General features: G+C 55.4%; 2 protein-coding genes across 2 annotated transcripts; one reads left to right on the top strand and one right to left on the bottom strand.

Annotated features, from left to right (window-relative positions):
- Positions 1-62: 62 nt before the first annotated feature.
- On the top strand, positions 63-15,559 carry MAP3K10 (mitogen-activated protein kinase kinase kinase 10). The gene is made up of 10 exons (XM_081032401.1): positions 63-1,310; positions 5,234-5,414; positions 7,834-7,982; positions 8,421-8,596; positions 9,199-9,445; positions 10,924-11,040; positions 12,898-13,072; positions 13,166-13,278; positions 13,639-14,304; positions 14,958-15,559. Exons 1-10 carry the CDS (start codon positions 629-631, stop codon positions 15,278-15,280), a joined length of 2,829 nt encoding a protein of 942 aa, XP_080888527.1. The 5' UTR covers positions 63-628; the 3' UTR covers positions 15,281-15,559.
- A 173-nt stretch (positions 15,560-15,732) lies between these two features.
- TTC9B (tetratricopeptide repeat domain 9B) lies at positions 15,733-18,259 on the bottom strand. The gene is made up of 3 exons (XM_081031268.1): positions 17,594-18,259; positions 16,858-17,040; positions 15,733-15,938 (listed from the first exon to the last, which is right to left on the bottom strand). The coding sequence occupies exons 1-3, from the start codon at positions 18,006-18,008 to the stop codon at positions 15,835-15,837; spliced, it is 702 nt and encodes a 233-aa protein (XP_080887394.1). The 5' UTR covers positions 18,009-18,259; the 3' UTR covers positions 15,733-15,834.
- Positions 18,260-19,360: the final 1,101 nt, after the last annotated feature.

Below are 19,360 nucleotides of genomic sequence, written 5' to 3' on the forward strand. Positions count from 1 at the left end.
CAGGCGGCACCGCGGCGGCGGCTGCGAGCACGTCACTCAGCCACCGCCGGCGGCCCCGGGAAGCGGCACGGGCGGGGGCAGGGGCTGTGGCCGACCCGGAGGCCGGTGCAGAGGATGGGGGTCGCCCCGCCGCCCCGCCCGTGAGGAGGCCGAGGGGCGCTCCACCCCGTCCCGGGGCGGGCGCCCCCGGGGCCCCAACGCCCCTGTCCCGCCCGGCGATCGTGTACCGGGATGCGGAGCCGGGGGCCGCCGGTGGAGCTGCGCGGGGTGAGAGGCGCGGGGAAGGGGGCTGCCTGTTGCCCTCGCCCTCGTCCCCCACCGGCGGGCCCCGGCAAGAACTCGGGATCTGGGCGGCCAGGCCTCCTTAGCTCTCTGACATTTGGGGGGTACAGGTGAACCCGCCGCCCTCCCCCCACCTCGCCCCGCCTGGACAGCTGAATCAGAGCGGACGACCCTGCCCTTGTAAAGCAGCTGTTTCCTGCTCCTGCGGAGGGTCCCCCAGCTATGGCCCCCAGGAACCCCCTACAACCCACAGGGACTGCCCCCCATCCTGTCCGCCGGGGCCCGCCCTCCGCACCCCGCGGGCAGCCTGTGTAGAGCGGCCTCCAGCAGCCCCCGCCCCTCCCCCATGGAGGAGGAGGGAGGCGCGGCCGCCAAGGAGTGGGGCGCCAACCCCGCGGGGCCCGTCTGGACCGCGGTGTTCGACTACGAGGCGGCGGGCGACGAGGAGCTGACCCTGCGGAGGGGCGACCGCGTCCAGGTGCTTTCCCAGGACTGTGCCGTGTCGGGCGACGAGGGCTGGTGGACCGGGCAGCTACCCAGCGGCCGCGTGGGCGTCTTCCCCAGCAACTACGTGGCTCCCAGCGCCCCAGCCGCCCCGGCGGGCCTCCAGCTGCCCCAAGAGATTCCCTTCCACGAGCTACAGCTAGAGGAGATCATCGGTGTAGGGGGCTTTGGCAAGGTCTATCGGGCCCTGTGGCGCGGCGAGGAGGTGGCGGTCAAGGCTGCCCGGCTGGACCCTGAGCGGGACCCGGCAGTGACAGCAGAGCAGGTGCGCCAGGAGGCCCGGCTCTTCGGAGCCCTGCATCACCCCAACATCATTGCCCTCAGGGGCGCCTGCCTCAGCCCCCCACACCTCTGCCTGGTGATGGAATATGCCAGGGGGGGCTCACTGAGCAGGGTGCTGGCGGGTCGCCGGGTGCCCCCTCACGTGCTGGTCAACTGGGCTGTGCAGGTGGCCCGGGGCATGAACTACCTACACAGTGATGCCCCTGTGCCCATCATCCACCGGGACCTCAAGTCCATCAACAGTAAGTGGTGTCTTTCCCCAAAAACTTGCTGCCACAGAACCCTGTAAGGCCAAGCCTAGGTGGTGGGAAATGGGGACCCCAGAAGATCCTGCCTGGGGCAAGAAGGGGCAGTAATCCCTTCAGGGCTGGGTGAGGCAAGCCTTGGCCCATTAAGGGAGGAAAGGGTGGCTCAGAAAGGTTAAAGGACTACCTACCTGCCTCCCAGGCTTCAGGGTCACAGTAGCTCAATAAATATGTGCCCATGAACACTGTGACAGCCTGTGCCTTCCCAGCATGAACAGAGCAGATACAGTGCCTGCCCTCATGGTGCTCCCTGTTCAACCAGGACCCCAGAGTCCACCAGGAAGAGACTTGGCCTGGAGTGAGGGTTTCTCAACCGTGGCACTGTTGATGTGGGGCGGGGTGATGGCAGAGGGCTTCCTGTGTGTTGTAGGTTTTATCACAGCATCCTGGCCTCTACCCACCAGATGCCATTAGCGTTCCCTGCCCCATCTCCAGTTATGATAAGCAAAACTGTCTCCAGACATTGCCAAATGTCCCCTGGGAGGGCAAAATTGCCCCCAGTTGAGAACGACTTGCTGGAGTCCTCCCAGGCCTCTGCCCCAGCTGGCAAAGGCAAACTGGAAAAGATGAGGGAGGAGGAAAAGGGACGTGCCTTATGTAAAAGCTTGCAGGCTACTGGGCTTATTACAGATTCTCAAAAGCTGACTGGTTGTTGAATGAGGGCTGGGACCGGGTAGAAGGGAAGGTTCTCCAGAACCCACATCTAGATCAAGGAGCTTTTCACGATGTCAGCAAATATTAATGGAGAACCTGTTAAGTAGAAGCCAAACAGGGACCAGGATGTCCATGGTTTTGGCCCTAATGGTACTCGCAAACTAGGGATTTCATTTATTCCCCAGATATTTCTGGAACTCCCATGGTGTGCCAGACCCTTAAGGACACAGAGGGGAAAATCCTGCCTTCCTGGCTCTCCTGTCCTTCCTCTGCCCCATCTCACTTCCTTTCATTACTGGGCCAGATCATGTGTTAAGCTAGAAGGATCGATGGCGAATGAGACCAGCACATTCCCTGCCCTCAGTAAAATGTGAGGGGCTCCCCTTTGCCCTCAGCCCTCACATCACATCTATTTCTGATGCCTGTCAAGTCTACATCTTGACAATTGTTTGAATCCATCCCACTATTTTAATAAGTTTTTTGCTCTGCCCCCATCACCACCTAAAACAGAGGGGTGTCTTCCTTCCCAGGCCTGGCATTTGTATACTCCACAGAGAGCTACCAAGTGTCCGAGGCATACCAAGCCCTGAACCAGGGCTGCAGACTGGAGCAAGACAGACACAGGTGGTCCCTGATTTTATAGATGCTCGTGTTCTAACTCATCTGAAATACTGGAGGAAGGACTACCGCATGCGCCTCTCAAAGGCTGGGGCCCCTTCTCTGCTCTTCCTCACCCCGGCTGATTCACAGCCTGCAGGTGGGGTATAAGGACACTGCTTCCACTCCCCCAAGTTTTTCTGTAGCTAGTGCCACCTGGACAAAGGGTTGGTGGGACTCTAGGCCAGGGCTTCCTGCTCGGGCGATGGAACTGCTCTGTGCCTGAGACAGAGGACACGGCCTGCACAGCACAGCTTCCCCAGTCCTCCTTCCCTAAGGAGCACCTCATCTGATGTCATTCATTCATTGGTTCATTCAACCAATAATTCTTAAGCAAATTAAGTAACTGGGCATTGTCTGAGGCTCTGGGATTATAGAAGGGAACAACACAAGGTTCCCTGCTTAAGGAAGTCACAGCCTAGTGAACAGAAATAGATGACTGATATTTACATAGATAACAAAATTTCCAGAGAGTATCAGGGGCTCTGAAGGAAACGAAGCAGATTAAGGATGGGGCAAGAGAGAGCTCTTACACCAGATGGTCAGGGAAGGCAACATTTGAGTAGAGATCTGAACAAAGAGGACGCAGCCTTACAAACATGTGGGCAGGGCAAAGGATGTGAGGTGGGAATGAGCATGTCTTGTTGGAGAAACAGCAAGGAAACCAGAGGGGTTGTAAGAGTAGGAGTGAGGCAGAGATAGAAGGAGATGAGGTCAGAAAGGTAGCCAGGGGCCGGATCACATTGACCTTGGGGGCTATGGTGAGTACCTTGGGCATTTTGTTCAGTGCAGTGGAGGCCATTAGAGAATTTCAAGCAGAGGATGACATGATCAGACATATTTTAAAGGAAACTGATTTAGGCCCAGCCTAAGAGATATAGAAATAAAGTATAAGACCATGGAAGTGTTACCTCTGTCACAAGGTCACTCCACAAACAGGAGAGGTGGGGACCCTAAAAGGGAGGACTTCTGGGAGGTCGAGTCATAGGCTAAGAGTCACAGGAGGCTTCCAGGAGGAGGTGGCATTTGAGTCAGGCTTTGGAGAATGGACAAGATTACCAACATGGCCCTGGGTGATGTACTGATCTCACTAGCCCTCAGTTTCTTCATCTGCCAAATGGGCACGATAGAGGAATTACCTCATTATTATTGTGACTGGAGAAGTAGCCAGGAATGGTCAAAGATAAAAGTAGAGAAATAAGGAAGAATTATGGCAACATCACACACTAATAATAATATCTAATGCTTTTAAAAGGATCTACTGTTGCTTCAGGAAATAAATGTTTACTACAGCCCTGTAAGGTAAATACTTTTATCATCCGCATTTAACAGAGGAGAAATCTTAGTGTTAAGAAAGATAAAGTAAATTTACAAGGTTATGCAGCTAATAAGTGGCAGGGCTGGGATTCAAACCCAGGCAGGACACTGTACACTTTGGGGCCTTTTTTTTTTGATAGAAGGTAGTAGACTATCATAGCAGTTAAAAGATTGGGCTTGATGACAGATCTAGTCCACATCTTTGCTCCAGCATTTTCAAGCTGTGTGATCTTATACAAGGGACCTCATCTCTCTGAACCTCAGTTTGCTAGTCAACAAAATAGGTTGATTGCTAGTTAATTCATGTAAAGGACTTAGCACTGTGCCTACCGTGATTATTATTGTTAGTAATGACCATAGGTAGCAAGTAAGTTGGAACCATTCAATAGGCTTGGGGGCTACATCAGTGAGATTTTGTCAGAATACTTATGGTTGTATAACAAACCACCCCCAAAACTCGGTTTCTTCAAACTCCGTGTCATTTGTTACTGCTCATACATTTGCAGCCCAGCTGGAGGGTGAACTGATTTAGGCTGGGTTTAGCTGGAGAGACTTTGCTCCAAGTGTGTCATCCTCCTGGGCCCATCAGGCTAGCCAAGGCACATTCTCTTGGTGATGGCAGAAGTGCAAGAGGGCAAGCAGGCACGTGAGGCCTCTTAAGGCACAGGCTTGGAACTGGCATTCTATCACTTCTGCCTCATGCTATTGGCCAAGGCAAGTCATATAGCCAACCCACAATAAAGGACAGGGAAATGCACTCTGCCTCTTTAGTGGAAAGACCTAGAAAGTTACATGGTAAAGTGCGCCACAGAAAGGAGTAGAATGGGGGCCATGAATGCTGTATCCACAGGAGATGACAGACAAAGGAAGCCCCGTTCATCCCTTCTCTCATGGTTTATAGTTCCCACTTCTGGGGAGGTTGGGAACTCAAGGCCTGGACCAAGGAGAACCAAGTCCCTGGCCATCGATCTTCCACTAAGCCCCCCAGAACCTAAGTGGCAGTCAGGAGGGCAGAGGATATAGGAGAGCTCCCTCCTGCTAGTGGGAGCCTGAAGTTAGACCTGCATGAAAGGGTTCATGGTATTCCAGGCCAGGAAAGGAGCTGCTTCAGAGGGGGACAACTCAAAGTAGGGGGAGAGAACAAGTAGGAAATTCCAGCTGAGGCAAGGGGCAGGACATGGGTCTGTACCCTAGCAGGTCTGGGGTGACCCACCTTTCTTCCTACCCCACAGTCCTTATTCTGGAGGCCATCGAGAATCACAACCTCGCAGACACGGTGCTCAAGATCACGGACTTCGGTCTCGCCCGTGAGTGGCACAAGACTACCAAAATGAGTGCCGCGGGGACCTACGCCTGGATGGCCCCGGAGGTTATCCGTCTCTCCCTCTTCTCCAAAAGCAGCGACATCTGGAGGTGCTGATGGTGGGGCCGGGGAAGCTTCCTGGAAATGGGGGAGGGAGGCGGGGATGAGGGCAGAGTGGGAGGGACAGTTTCCTATTAATGCCAGGACCTGGGCCTCGCAGAGTGCCCTGCCAGCAAGGGGAGACCTTTAGACCGGCGCCAAAGCAGGTGTCTGCTCTGCTACCAGAAGTGGCCGCTGAGGAGGGCTTGGATGACAGTAACAATTCCAAAGATGCAGAGATAGGACGTCAGCACTAAGGCCCCTCAGACACCATCCAGTACACTGCCCCCCCTTGTCAAACAGGAAATTGAGGCCCTTAAGGCAACCATTCATTCATTCATCCAACTGTGCCAGGTGCTAGGGATACAGCAGTAAATAAAAATAGAAACGTCCCTGTTTGCAGGGATAATAAGTACACAAGAAGCTGAAAGGGCTGTTTTAAGAAAATTGTAAAATTATTTTTAAAAGATAAGTTAATCCACCAAAAGAAAAAGTATTAGATAGTGTTACAAGCCAGGAGGTTGATGGGAAAGCGCTCTGAGGGTTGGAAGACAGCTTTGCAGAAGGCTTTTCTGAGAAGCGATACTTGAGCTGGGTTGTAGATGACAAGGAGCCAGCCATGGAGAATTTGGGGGAAGATCTTCCCAGGCAGAAGGAACAGCTTGCACAAAGGAGGTACTGAGGTGAGAACAAGCTCAGTATGTTCTGGAAACAGCTACAATGGCCCATGTGGCTGGCTGGAGCAGGCAAGGAGGAAAGTGGTAGGAAATGATGTAGGAGAGAGAGCTAGAGGGCCGGCAAAGGAAGCAACGGACTCGTGTTATTCTAAGTGCAGTGGAAAGCCATTAGAGGCGTTTATGAAGGACAAGATCTGAGGCAGCACTGCAAAAGCTCCCTCCAGCTGCAGGGTAAAGGATGGGTTGTAGGGGAAGGAGTGGGGGCCGCAGGCCAATGAAGAGGCTGTTCCCATCGCCAGCAAGACCTGATGCAGCAAAACTCTTCCAGGGCCTTCTACTGGATGAGAACCAAACCCAGGTCATTCCCAGCTGAGGCTCCAGATGGACCAGCCAGCAAAGTCATGGTTTTTAGGCAGACAGGTCAGACAGGAAGTCAACTAGAGCAGTGCAGCCCTTAGGGGCAAGTCCTGACTGGCTTCACATCAGGTGTCCATTTGTGGTCCCAGACATTTGGCAGTCATATTTCAGCAGCAAGGAACAGAAACCCCAAAATAAACACTAAAGCTTTTGCTTTCAGGACACTTCGGGAAGTTAGTTGCACACTACACACCCTCCTACATCCTGCTGGCCAGGGCACTTGTCATGGGTGTGCACAGCTGCAAAGGAGGATGGAAAATTATTTCGGGCAGCACATGCCGGGTTCAAATTCACCAGCGCCATCACTGAGGATGGAGGGGGGCTGTCAGCTGCATGAAGGCAGGGGTTACATCTGTCTTATTCCATTGCCTAGAGCGGTGTCTGGCACATGGTGGACAGTTAATAGGTATATGCTGAATGAATGTATGTGTGGATATGGGGCAGCATGGGTTCTACTGCACGTGGTGATCAGGATTCAGAAGGAGCATAGTTAACTGGAGAATGTAAACACGCAGGTGACCCTAGCACAGTGCTGCAAGCTGTCGTGTTGTGTAGCCCTAAGGACACTGTCATGGGCATCGGGCAGACCTGAGTGTGGCTCCACCACTTACTAGCTGTGTGGTCATAGGCAGGCAGCCTAATCTCTCTGGGCCTGCAGCTGCTCATCAGATGAGATGGGGGTCGTGCCAATGCTTTCTGCCTCACAGTGCTGAGCTGGAGGAAGTGCTTTATAAATGTTAAGGAGTGTCAACTTGTTTTTAGAGGTAAGTGCTGAGGGTTCTGTGGGAACATAGAAGAGGGGCTTCTGACCCAGTTTTGGAGACTGTGAAATCAAGGAAGGCTCCCTGGCAGAGGAACACCTGAATTGAGACTTAAGAGAAGGTTAGGCACAAAGGGAAGAGTGTTCTTGACAAAGGGAATAGCATGTGCAAAGGCTAGAGGTTAGGAAGAACAGAGCTTGTTCAACCCTTCAATGTGACTGCAACATGAAGCTGGGGTTGGTATGGAGGCTGAGAGTGCTTAGAGGTGAGGCTTCAGGGGTCATCAAAGGTCAGGGCTAAGAAGGGTGGATTTTCCCAGTGGGCACAGGAGACCCACTGAAGGTTTTCAGGCAGGGGCAGGGGAAGAGAGAGCAAAGGGGAGACATCAGAGAGCAACCCCACTACAAATATTTGCGATCAGGCCAGTGGAGGTCAAATCAGGTTCTCGGGGCCTCATTGGCCAGGGCTGGGTGTTGGGGTGAGGGAGGCTGACCGTGGGACCAGATGCAGGGCTGGGATGTAGGTCAGGATTGGGGTGGGCTGCAGCATCACCTCTCCCTCTCCGCCACCTGCAGCTTCGGGGTGCTTCTCTGGGAGCTGCTGACGGGTGAGGTCCCCTACCGTGAAATCGACGCCTTGGCCGTGGCATATGGTGTGGCTATGAACAAGCTGACGCTGCCCATCCCTTCCACCTGCCCCGAGCCCTTTGCCCGCCTACTAGAGGGTGAGCCAGGGCCCTGTGGAGAGGGTAGGCTCAGCTTGGGGTGGCAGGGGCCCTTGGGCGCAGACCTTGCCCCTTTACACCCATTCTTACCAGTGGGCCCAGGAGTGAGGGAGGAGGGGCTGGACCATGAACAGTCTCCCCCAAAGTTGGCTCTGTGGCCCCAGACCCTTGCTCTGGGCAGGCCCATAGCTCTGAGGGCAACCTGTTAGTATTCACTAGCCCTGGAATTCCTCCCTGATCCCCAATTCTACCACCGGTCAGGGAGCAGGTCCATGGGTTTCTTTCTCAGAGTTTCACCAAGTAAAATTTGCCAGGAATTTGGCTTTGAATCCCTTCCCCTTGACGCCATGGAGGCTCTTTGTCCCTTGAAGTCCTGCCTTCCACGGAGACGGCTGATGCCCCAGAGCATGGCCACTGACTTCTCCACTCCCACCCCAGAATGCTGGGACCCAGACCCCCATGGGCGGCCAGATTTCGGCAGCATCCTGAAGCAGCTTGAAGTCATCGAACAGTCAGCCTTGTTCCAGATGCCACTGGAGTCCTTCCACTCGCTGCAGGAAGACTGGAAGCTGGAGATTCAGCATATGTTCGACGACCTCCGGACCAAAGAGAAGGTGAAGATGGGGAAAGGTGGGAGGGATGGAGGAAGATCCCTGAGTTCTGATATTGGGTGGGGTCTTTCCCCTGAGCCCAGGTCTTTGGGTCCATGCAGGGCCATGGGAGCGTTTTCTGCATATTAAGAAAAGACGGCCTCCTGCTGGTGGATTAGTTAGAAAAAGGTACCCTGCACTGAAGCACTTACAAGTGATACTGTGTGTCAGCCGCAGTTGGTTTCACAGTACTACAGCAAAATGAGAGGGGCAGAGGAGAATAGGAAGAGGACATATGAAAAAAGATTCGCAAAGTATATAGATAATTGTTGGGTGATAGGTACCAGGGAGGCGCACTATTGTCTCTCTGCTTTCGAGGGTGTTTGAAGTTTTCCAAATTGAAGAGTTAAAAAATGAAAAATCAAAGAGAAAAAGGCACCCTTTCCTTGGGCTTACACAGTCCCCTGCCCTGGCACCCAGCTTGGCTAGTGAAGTGTGAGTTGGATTGTGCCCCCCAGTTTGCCCCACAACAGGACGCCCCTGTGCAGGACCCCAACCAGACATGGGTCCACCCCAGCGGCGGAAAAGCTAAGCCCCTCGCCCCAAGCCACCTGTCTCCTCTCCAGGAGCTCCGAAGCCGGGAGGAGGAGCTGCTGCGGGCAGCGCAGGAGCAGCGCTTCCAGGAGGAGCAGCTGCGGCGGCGCGAGCAGGAGCTGGCAGAGCGCGAGATGGACATCGTGGAGCGGGAGCTGCACCTGCTCATGTGCCAGCTGAGCCAGGAGAAGCCCCGCGTCCGCAAACGCAAGGGCAACTTCAAACGCAGCCGCCTGCTCAAGCTGCGGGAAGGCGGCAGCCACATCAGCCTGCCCTCCGGTACCCGCCCCGCCCCTTGAGCATTCCTAACCCGGGCTTTATCGCTTCCTTTCTTTTTGTTTTTAACTTTTTAATTACTGAATATATCACACACACAGAAAACAACCAGACAACTGTACAGCTTAACTAGTTAGCATAATCAGCCCATGAAAGCACCGATAGCCACCCAATTGCTCTTCACATGCCCCCTCCAGCCCCGTCACCCCCTAAAAGTAAGCCCTGTCTTGACTTTCAGGACAATCACTTCCTTACTTTTCTTTATAGTTTTATCTCCCAACTATTTGCTTAATATTTTTTAATCTGTCTCCTTCCCCCCCTTACTAAAAATGTGTTGAGGATACGTCATTTATCCTGTAGCATTTCCTGCAGTCTGGATTTTGCTGTTTGCATCTCCCTGGTACCACTTCACATGTCCCTGTGTCCCCAGACTTTCCTATAAATGGGTATTAGGTTAGACCATGTAAAATTGCTGGTGTTTGGTCATTTTTGAACTACAGAAAAACAAGTTTCACGTGGATTTCTAGGCTTAATCAGTTTCAGTGTCAGGTTTGATTTTGTTGTTGTTGCTTTTGGCAAAGACTTGCGTCCTAGGGAATGTCAGCGGCCCCTCACACTGGCTGTCTCTCTCTGATGTCATAGCCGTAGAGCGGTGCCTAGAACAGCACCAGCCTGTGCAAATACAGTGCAAACTGCATGTGTACTTTTAAATTTTCTAGTAGCTTTATTAAAAGGGGGGAAGAAACAGGTGAAATTAATTCTTATAATGTATTTTTACTTAACCCAGTATCTCCAAAATACTATGGTTTCACATGTAATCAATACCCCCCAAAAAATTGTTAACGAGATAGTTACTTCTTTTTTCCACACTAAATCTTTGAAATCCAGTGTCTTTTATATTTACAGCACAGTTCAATCTGCCAAATTTTCATCAAAAATACTTGACTACATTTAGATTCCATAAAATTTACAGTTGAAAAAGTAGATTCATACACCCACGTTGTTCCAAACATGCTTAAATGTTTTCAGTGACTGAACTGCGTAACCATCTTTAAAGGTAAACTTAATTGCAGTCAAATAAATAAAGGTAAAACCCTCCAGCTCAGGTGCACAAGCCACATTTCAAGTGCTCAGTGGCCACATGCGGCTAAAGGCCACCAGAGTGGACACTCAGGCCTAGGTCCTTAGCTAGGGCAGCAGCTCTCGGACCTGAGCGTGCGTCAGAGGTACCTGGAGGACTGCTTCCACCGCAGTTAGATCGCCACACCTCATCCCAGAGCTGCTGAGTCAGGGAGGGCCCAAGAACGTGCATTTCCCAGAGGTTTCCACTTGATGTTGATGCTGCCAGCCTGGGGACTGCACTTTAAGAACCACTGCATTAAGGGGTGCAAAGTGGTGGCATTCCTCCTATATGTCTATAAAGAGCACGTCGCTGGTTACCCATGGAACCGTTTACTTAGGAAAGGCTCTCTGTTTTGCAGGCTTCGAGCATAAGATCACTGTCCAGGCCTCTCCAACCCTGGACAAGCGGAAAGGATCGGATGGGACCAGCCCCCCTGCAAGCCCCAGCATCATCCCCCGGCTGAGGGCCATTCGCCGTGAGTATCTCCCTCGGCCCTGACCAGTCCATCAACAAACTTCTCTGAGCACGTACCATGCACCAAGCCAGAGGATCAGCAGGGAACGAGCCAGGCAGGATCCCCCCCCCCATTCCAATTGGGGCGTCAGACAATAAATAAGTCCATAAGCAGGATAATTTCCTGGAGGGACAAGCACTATAAAGGAAATCAGGGAAGGGAATAAAAGAGAAGAGTTGACATTAGGAAGGCCTGTCTGAGGAGCTGGGGTCTGAGCAGGGACCTGTGTGGTAAGAGAGGCGAGACAAATGGCGATCTAAAGGAAGAGTGTCCCTGTCAGAGAGAACCGCAAGGGCCTGGCGGTGGGAACAAGCATGGCATGTTTATAAGCCCAAAGGCCAACTTGGCTGAAGTGGAACAAATGGGAGGCAGAGCAGTGTTTGTGGTCAGGGGTTCAGCAGGGGAAAGATTGCGCCAGTGCTTGAGAGCCGGGATAAGGAGTCTGGATTGTTTTTAAAGGTGATGGATGAGCCTGTGGAGGGCTGTGAGCAAGGCAGTGATGTGATAAAACGTACCTTTCCCTCTTGATGGTAGGACGACAGGAGTAAGGGTGGGAGACAAGTTAGATAATGGAGGCTGGACCAGGGTAGGGCCTTGGAGGCTGGAGAGGGAGATGGCCGCAGTCGGGGCTGCCTGGCAGAGGTGCAGCTCTTGGGGTTTGCTGATGAGTTGAAGGATACAGGGCTGAGTCCCAAGTCTGTTCTGCCCCATCACTCGCCCCCAGCCTTGCCCTGCACACTCTCCCCCTGCACTGACCTTTATTGACCTCGGTTTGGGCCCCAGATTTGTACAAGGCTGGGAGATTCATTCTCATGAGGGACGCAAAGACAAACAATGACCATTCAGTGGTAGTCAGTACTGCTATCAGGGTGCGTTCAAAGTGATAGGAACAGAGAAGACAGCACAGTGACTCCCCAGGGAACAAACTGCTCCAGAGCTTGAACGGCATACAGCCAACCAGGCCCAGAAAGGGACTGAAATGGAACAGAATTCCCAGTGAAGGGAACAGCCTATGCAAAGGCATAGAAGTGTGAAAGCCTCCACTTGGGAACCTGTAGACATGGGGTCCCAACCAGGGCACTATGCCCTCTGCCTGTGTACCCCAACTCTCTCTCTCTCCCTCCTTCCCTCCCTCCCCTCCACGCTGGCCTCCTGGCTGTTCTGTGTACTCTCTGGACTGTCCAGCCGCAGGGCCTTGGCACTGGCTGTTCCCTCTGCCTGAAATGCTCCTCTCCCTTGTATCTACATGACTCACTCCCTCACCTCCTCAAGTCTTTGCTCAGATTTGTCTTCCTCCCATGTGAAGCCTTCCCTAACCTCCAAACCCCTTGCCTGCTTCATAGTTCCCACAGCACGTACCACCTTCTAACACCTGCACAGATGATTTACCCAGTGTGAGTCTTGCTGTTCGTCTATCTTCACCCACTGAAATGTCAATTCCCAGGGCAGGGGAGTTTGTCTGCTTTGTCCACTGCTGTCTTCTCAGCACCTGCCACAGGGCTTGGCACAGAGCAGGCTCTCAGTAAACATTTGGGAATGAATGTATAATTAAAGTGATAGGAGCTGAGGCTGAGGAAGTCAGCTAGGAGTAACATGCAGGGCCTCCAATGCCAGGCTGAAGAGCTTTACTGTTGTCCTGACAACGCTGGGGCACTATGGAAGGATTTAGAGCAGGGAAAGGTCATGATTGGAGTTAGAATTCAAGATCCCTTGGGTTTCCAGGTGGAAGATGAATCTGAGGTGGGCAGAAAGAGGCTGGGAGCCCAGTGGGGACAGACTCTCCAAGACCCAGTAACCAAGTGTCTTCTCTCGACCCAGTGACTCCTGTGGACAGTGGTGGTGGCAGCAGCAGTGGCAGCAGCAGTGGTGGCAGTGGGACATGGGGCCGCAGTGGGCCCCCAAAGAAGGAAGAACTGGTTGGAGGCAAGAAGAAGGGCCGGACCTGGGGTCCCAGCACCACCCTGCAGAAGGAGCGGGTTGGAGGAGAGGAGAGGTATTGGCGGCTGGACCTACCCCACGCCCCGCTCCCAGGCCCATGTCCACCAGAGGCCGGCGAACCATCCCCCATCTTTGGATCCCCCTGCAGGCTGAAGGCCCTGGGGGAAGGAAGCAAACAGTGGTCATCAAGTGCCCCCAACCTGGGCAAGTCCCCCAAACACACCCCCATGGCTCCAGGCTTCGCCAGCCTCAATGAGATGGGTAAGAAAAGGAGGGTGCTTTCAAAGGGGAGGGGAGGGGACATTCCCTGGCCTAAGGGGACCCTAACCCAAGACAAAGCGGTTACCATTCCGCTGGGTTGTGGGGAGGGAGCTGGATTTCACTGGGCCAGAGGGTAGGAGGCATTTCTTTAAAGGGGGACAGACATTCCTGGAAAGGTATGGGCGTCACTCCCAGGGACCGGAGCTTTGAAGGGAGCCGGATTCGAGAACCATACTTAGTGGACTTGGTGGTCTCACTGTTGGAGGGGTCATTGGGGGAGTCCCTGCCTCTAAGTCCCCGGAAGTCCCGGGCCGGGAGCCACCCGGAGGGAGTCGAGTGCTGGCCCTCTCCCGGTTGCAGAGGAGTTCACGGACGCCGACGGAGGCAGCAGCGGGCCCTCCTCGCCCCACAGCACCCCGGCCTACCTCGCGGTGCCGCTGCCCACTGAGCCCTCCCCGGGGGCACCTGCGGGCTCCGCGCGGCCCACGCCCGGCACCCGGCGGCGCTGTGAGCTTGCGCTGCTGGGCTGCGCCACCCTGCTGGGCGCCGTGGGCCTGGGCGCCGACGTGGCGGAGGCGCGCGCGGCCGACGGTGAGGAGCAGCGGCGCTGGCTCGACGGCCTCTTCTTCCCGCGCGCGGGCCGCTTCCCGCGGGGCCTCAGCCCGCCTGCGCGCTCCCCTGGCCGCCGCGATGACTCCACCCCCGGCCTGGGCCTGGCGCCCTCAGCCACCCTCGTGTCGCTGTCGTCTGTGTCCGACTGCAACTCCACGCGTTCGCTTCTGCGCTCAGACAGCGACGAGGCTGCGCCGGCTGCGCCCTCCCCGCCGCCTTCCCCGCCCGCGCCCCCGCCCAGCACCAACCCCCTGGTGGACCTGGAGCTGGAGAGCTTCAAGAAGGACCCCCGCCAGTCGCTGACGCCCACCCACGTCACGGCCGCGCGCGCCGTGAGCCGTGGGCACCGGCGGACGCCGTCGGATGGGGCGCTGGGACAGCGGGGGACACCTGAGCCCATGGGCCCCAGCCCTGGTGAGTGAGGCTCCCATGCCCAGGGCAGAACACAGCCCTCGCCCCTGCCCCTGCCGAGGTCCAATGTCCCAGCCCGCGGCCACCCCCAAGGTGCCAAGGCAGCCACCCCCTGCCCTGCGTGAGGAGGAAGGGGCAGTGCCCCTGGCCCTCACTGCTGGAGGCATCGTGGGTTCCCCAGTGATTGAGAGACAGGATGAAGCAGGGGTGGCGAACTCTGCAGGCCCACAGGGGCCAGGCAAGTGACATTAATGACAGCAAGAATAACGACAGCTAACATAATAGCTATAGCTAATTCGCATGTGCCAGGCCCTGTTCTCTATGCCTTTATTAACCTGACAAAGATGACTGGAACAGATAGGAGTTAAGTACCTCCTATCAGGTACTGAGCTACTCTTTTATCATTACCATCATCATTTGATTTACTCCTCACCTATGTGGAGAGGTGCTGTTATCCCCACTCAGAGATGGTGTCATGTCTGAGCTCTGTCTTCCTGACCCTAGCCCAGTGTAGGGGAGTTGGGAGGCATGAGGGCTTTGTCTTCAGCAGATTTTTCAAGAGAAGTCAGAAATTCCAGTTTTCATGTCAATGCCCCCGGCTCTTCAGTGCCACCCTCTGCCCCACCCACACACCTCATCTGATCCTCTCTTACCAGGCCCTCAAGATCCCCTGGACTTCCCCCGCCTACCCGACCCCCAGGCCCTGTTCCCCACCCGCCGGCGGCCCCCCGAGTTCCCTGGCCGCCCCACCACCCTGACCTTCGCCCCAAGACCCCGGCCGGCTGCCAGCCGCCCCCGCCTGGACCCCTGGAAACTGGTCTCCTTCGGCCGGACACTCAGCATCTCGCCTCCCAGCAGGCCGGACACTCCCGAGAGCCCCGGGCCCCCTGGCATGCAGCCCACACTCCTGGACATGGACATGGAAGGGCAGAGCCAGGATAGCACAGTGCCCCTGTGTGGGGCCCACAGCTCCCACTGAGGCCTGCCCACTGCCGCCCGCCTGGGCAGCCATGAATGTAGCCCCCCAGGTCCCACCCCAGCCCACCAGGCCACAAGGCAGGGGTGGCCCTGGGCAGGATACTCTATTTATTGGGGAAGGGGGGAGGGGGGAACATTTAATTTATTCCTTTGTACCCCAGGGGGTGGGGCCCTGTGCCCACCCTGCAGTAGGGGGAGGGTGGGCAGGGATACTCAGGGACAGGGCATCATGGGGGATTCAGCACAAAATTCAGCATTAAAGGTAACCCCTGCCCCCTACTGTGCTTGGCTGTGTGTCTTTCCCTGGCCCAGGCCCTGATGCTGGCTCATCCCCGGTGGGGCACCCCCCACCCCATGCTCCCTCCCTGGGCCTCTCTGGATTTCCGAGGTCCAGGGGGTGAAGCCCAAGCCTATGTCCCCTCCGTGGTCCCCACAGAACATCACACAAAGAGGTTGGTCACCAGTGATATGTGCTTTACCAGCGAACACGAGTCGGGAAATTACCAGGTGAAGTAGGAGGGAGTAGGGGTTAGGGACAGTCCCCCTGGGTTGGCCTCAGCCAGTGACATCCCTCGGCCCGGAGCCACTGTCTTCCCGCTGGAGGTTGTACCGGTTCATCCTCAGCTGAGTCAGCTGGATGTAGCGGAGGACATTGGTGTCTGCAGGGGAGGTGGCAGGACGTTATTTGGGTGTCCTGAGGCAGCAGGTGCCATCCACACCACCTCGGCTCATACCTCATTGTCCCCAGCCTTCAGTGGCTCCCCGGCACAGCCAATATTGCTGGAGCCCTTCTCCAAAAGCTCCAGCCCCAACAAGCAGAGTGGGTTGTCACACCTACAGGCTTTTGCATTTGCTATTTCAGCTGCCAGGAATGCCTCTGCTCAGAGGCTCCTGTCACACTTCTACTCATCCTCCAATGACATCTGCAAAATGCCTGTTCTCTCCAAACCACTTCCCAGGAAAACCCATCTTGCTTCCACTCCCACAGCCCCAGGTCATGCACCGGTTGTGATCCCTCTTCATTGCTCTGAATATAAATTGCATATTGCTCTGAATACAAACTGCACACACACACACACACACACACACAAAAAAAAACTCTGTGATCTCCCAGAGGACAAGGAACGAGCCTCCAGCTCTGCCAACCCCACCAAATTCCTGGCATTGCCCACCCTGGGGTCTGCCTTTTGGCAACTGCTCCAGGAGTGCTGGCTTGGGGGAACAGGTGAATGAGTGGGTGAGGGTGGGAATGGGTTAGTGAATAAATTAATGAGTGGGGGGATGAAGCTGAGGGGGTGAGTAGATAGGGAAGACGCTGAGTGTGTGACTTCAGGATGAGTCGATGATTAGATGAGAGGTGGTTGGGTAAATATCAAGGAAGGATGGGTGAGTGGACATCTTAACGGAGGCTGAATGAATGGCGGATGAGTGGGTGTGTAGGAATAGGTAGGAGGAGAACCTCACCCTCGTAAGGACGTAGGTGGGTGGTACAGCACTAGCTCTATCCTGACCCCCACCCCTGCCCTTGTTTCCTCTGCTTCAGCCCCTCTCCATGCTCCGCCCCTCCCCTCCCCTCACCTGTGGGCTCTCGGCTGCGGGCCTCCTGCAGGTAGCGCATCGCGCGTGCATAGTCACCCAGGTGGTAGAAGGCAATGCCGGCGCGGTATGTAGCCTTGAAGTTGCCCTTCTGCTTCTCCAGCACCTTGAGACAGTACTCGCGCACCCGCTCATAATTCACCAGCTCCGACTGCAGCAGGCAGGCTGCAGGGCACGGGGACCGGTGCTCTCAGAGCCTGCCGGCACCCCCACACCGCACCTGACCGCGAGGAGCCTTGCCTTCAGGCTACGGGGAACCCCCATCCTTTCCCACGGGTGGGCGGGGCCTAACGGATTTCTCAGGCTACCAGGGGCCGCTCACTCAGCTTCTGACTAAATCAGAATATAATCAATCTGCGCCGCCGCTAGAGGGCGCGAAAAACACAGACACGCGCTCTCGGTGGATTTCCATGGGGGGAGTACTACTAAGAGCGATCTCAGGTGAGGGATGGGGACCTTGAATGGCTCATCCACGGTGAGCTTTTCTGAGTTTCGCGTGGGGCAGCCTAAAGCCCATTTCCTGCATCCCAGCTCCTTCCATCCCTGTGGTTCCCTACACCCCAACCCCTCTCCTTGATAAGTTCTGAGGTCTCCCCCCACAGACCTCAGCCCTGGGCACTTCAAGCCTCGGCACCCGCGCCCAAAGCTTCACGATTGTCCCTCACTCACTCCCACCCCTGTCACCTATGCACTCTCTGCGCTCCCCAACGGCTCCTACCGGTGAGAGAGTCATAACATTCCACCTCCGTGTTCTCCACCAGGCGCCGCTGCTCCTCGCTGAGGCGGGCCGGCCCCGGGCTGGTGGCGGGCCCCGGGGTGGGGGCCGACAGGCCACCAGGGCGGGCTCCCTGCGCCGCCTTCAGCTGCAGCAGTGCCCGATGATACTTGCCGATGGCTTCCCGGAACTTCTTCTCTCGGTAGCAGCGCTGGCCCTCCGCCTTGAAAGCCACGGCGGCCCGCAAGCTGCTGTCGAGCGCCGCGCCCAGGCCACCCGACGGCTCTGGGGCAGGACCCGGCCGAGATGAGCCATGGCGGGGGCCGGGGCCGGGCGGGGAAAGGGCGGGAGGCGGGCGCGGCGGAGGCTCCGGGGCAGCGCTGAGCATCAGCACCGGGGACAGCGCGCCGCGCTGCATTGTGGGAAATTCCTGCGGCCGCCGCTGCAGCTACCGCATCGCCCCCCGCGGGGCCGGTCCCCACCCTTTCTCCGCCCCCGCACCTCCGGCAGCCGACTCCGGCTGCCCCCTATGGGTCTAGAGAAACCCCTCAAGACTTCCGCACTCTCTCCTTCAAATCAGCCCCAGTCCGCGTTCTCTAGCCCGCCTCTCCCTCCTTCCCACTCCATTTACTATCCCTACCCTCCTACCTGCTCTGCTCCCCCGTGCCCAAAGCTCCCGAAGATTTCTGGAAGGAAAGGACCAGTCTGGGAGAAAGAGCAAAAACATATTAACCTCGCGGAAAACCGGTTTCAGCCCACTAGGCTTTTGGCATATTGGATAAGGACACAGGCTATGGACTCAAACTGCCCAGATTCAATTCCCTGATCATCTTCTCACTAGTTGTATGACTTGGGCAAACCACCTAAGTTCCCTGGAACCCCATCGTCTCATCAGTAACACAGGACAATGATAGCAACTTTGAAACTCACTGGTGTATCTATGCAACAAACAAAAATATCCACTGATATCTTTTCTGTGCCCAGCTCTGAAGCTGGGTGATGCCGGGACTTAGCAAGGAGTGAGAAAGCCTCAGACCCTACCCTCACTGGATTCCTAGGCCATCGGGAGACAGAGAAGTGGCCAGTAACAGCCCAGAGCAGGCTAGCAGGAGAAGCTCAGGCAAAGCGGTCAGGGTGGGATGGGGAGGCGCAGGCAGAGGGGTCAAGCCCAGGATGGAGGATTCACACAGGCTCTGAGGGTCCAAAGGAGGGACCTGCCCTAGACTGAGGTGGTGAGTGAAGGTTTCCTGGAGGAGAAGACAACTCTAAGAAAGATCTGCTTCTTGCCCTCAAGTTCAGTGTCTGGGTAGGAAAACCAGTGGGAAAGCAAGTAAGTGACAGCCCAGAGGGAGCAGCCCATGTGAGACGCTTTGAGTGAAAAATTGAGGCTGAAAAAGGTGGTTGTCCTTCAACCCTCCTTAGCCATGTACTTAATGGTGGAAATTTGGCTATGCTCCTTGATCTGTCTCACCTCGCCTTCCTTCTGCGTAACATGGATAACAAGCAGGCTTACTTTAGTTGTAGGGACTGAATTATGTTATGCAGATCAAGCACTTAGCACAGGGCCTGGTACAGTAATATGCAACTAACAACCCATGTTTCTTATCATCTGTGAGACTGTGAGATAGGTGATCATAAGTGCCTGGCTCTGAGTCAGCGCCCATATATAACTGTTGAATGAATGAGTGAGTGAATGAATAACTTTATGTATTACCACTTCCCCATCCCCACAAAACCCCAGTTTGGGTCTCAGCCCCAAACACCAAGCTT

Source organism: Rhinolophus hipposideros, assembly GCF_964194185.1.
Source record: "Rhinolophus hipposideros genome assembly, chromosome: 21".
In the NCBI taxonomy this organism is placed as follows: Eukaryota; Metazoa; Chordata; class Mammalia; order Chiroptera; family Rhinolophidae; genus Rhinolophus; species Rhinolophus hipposideros.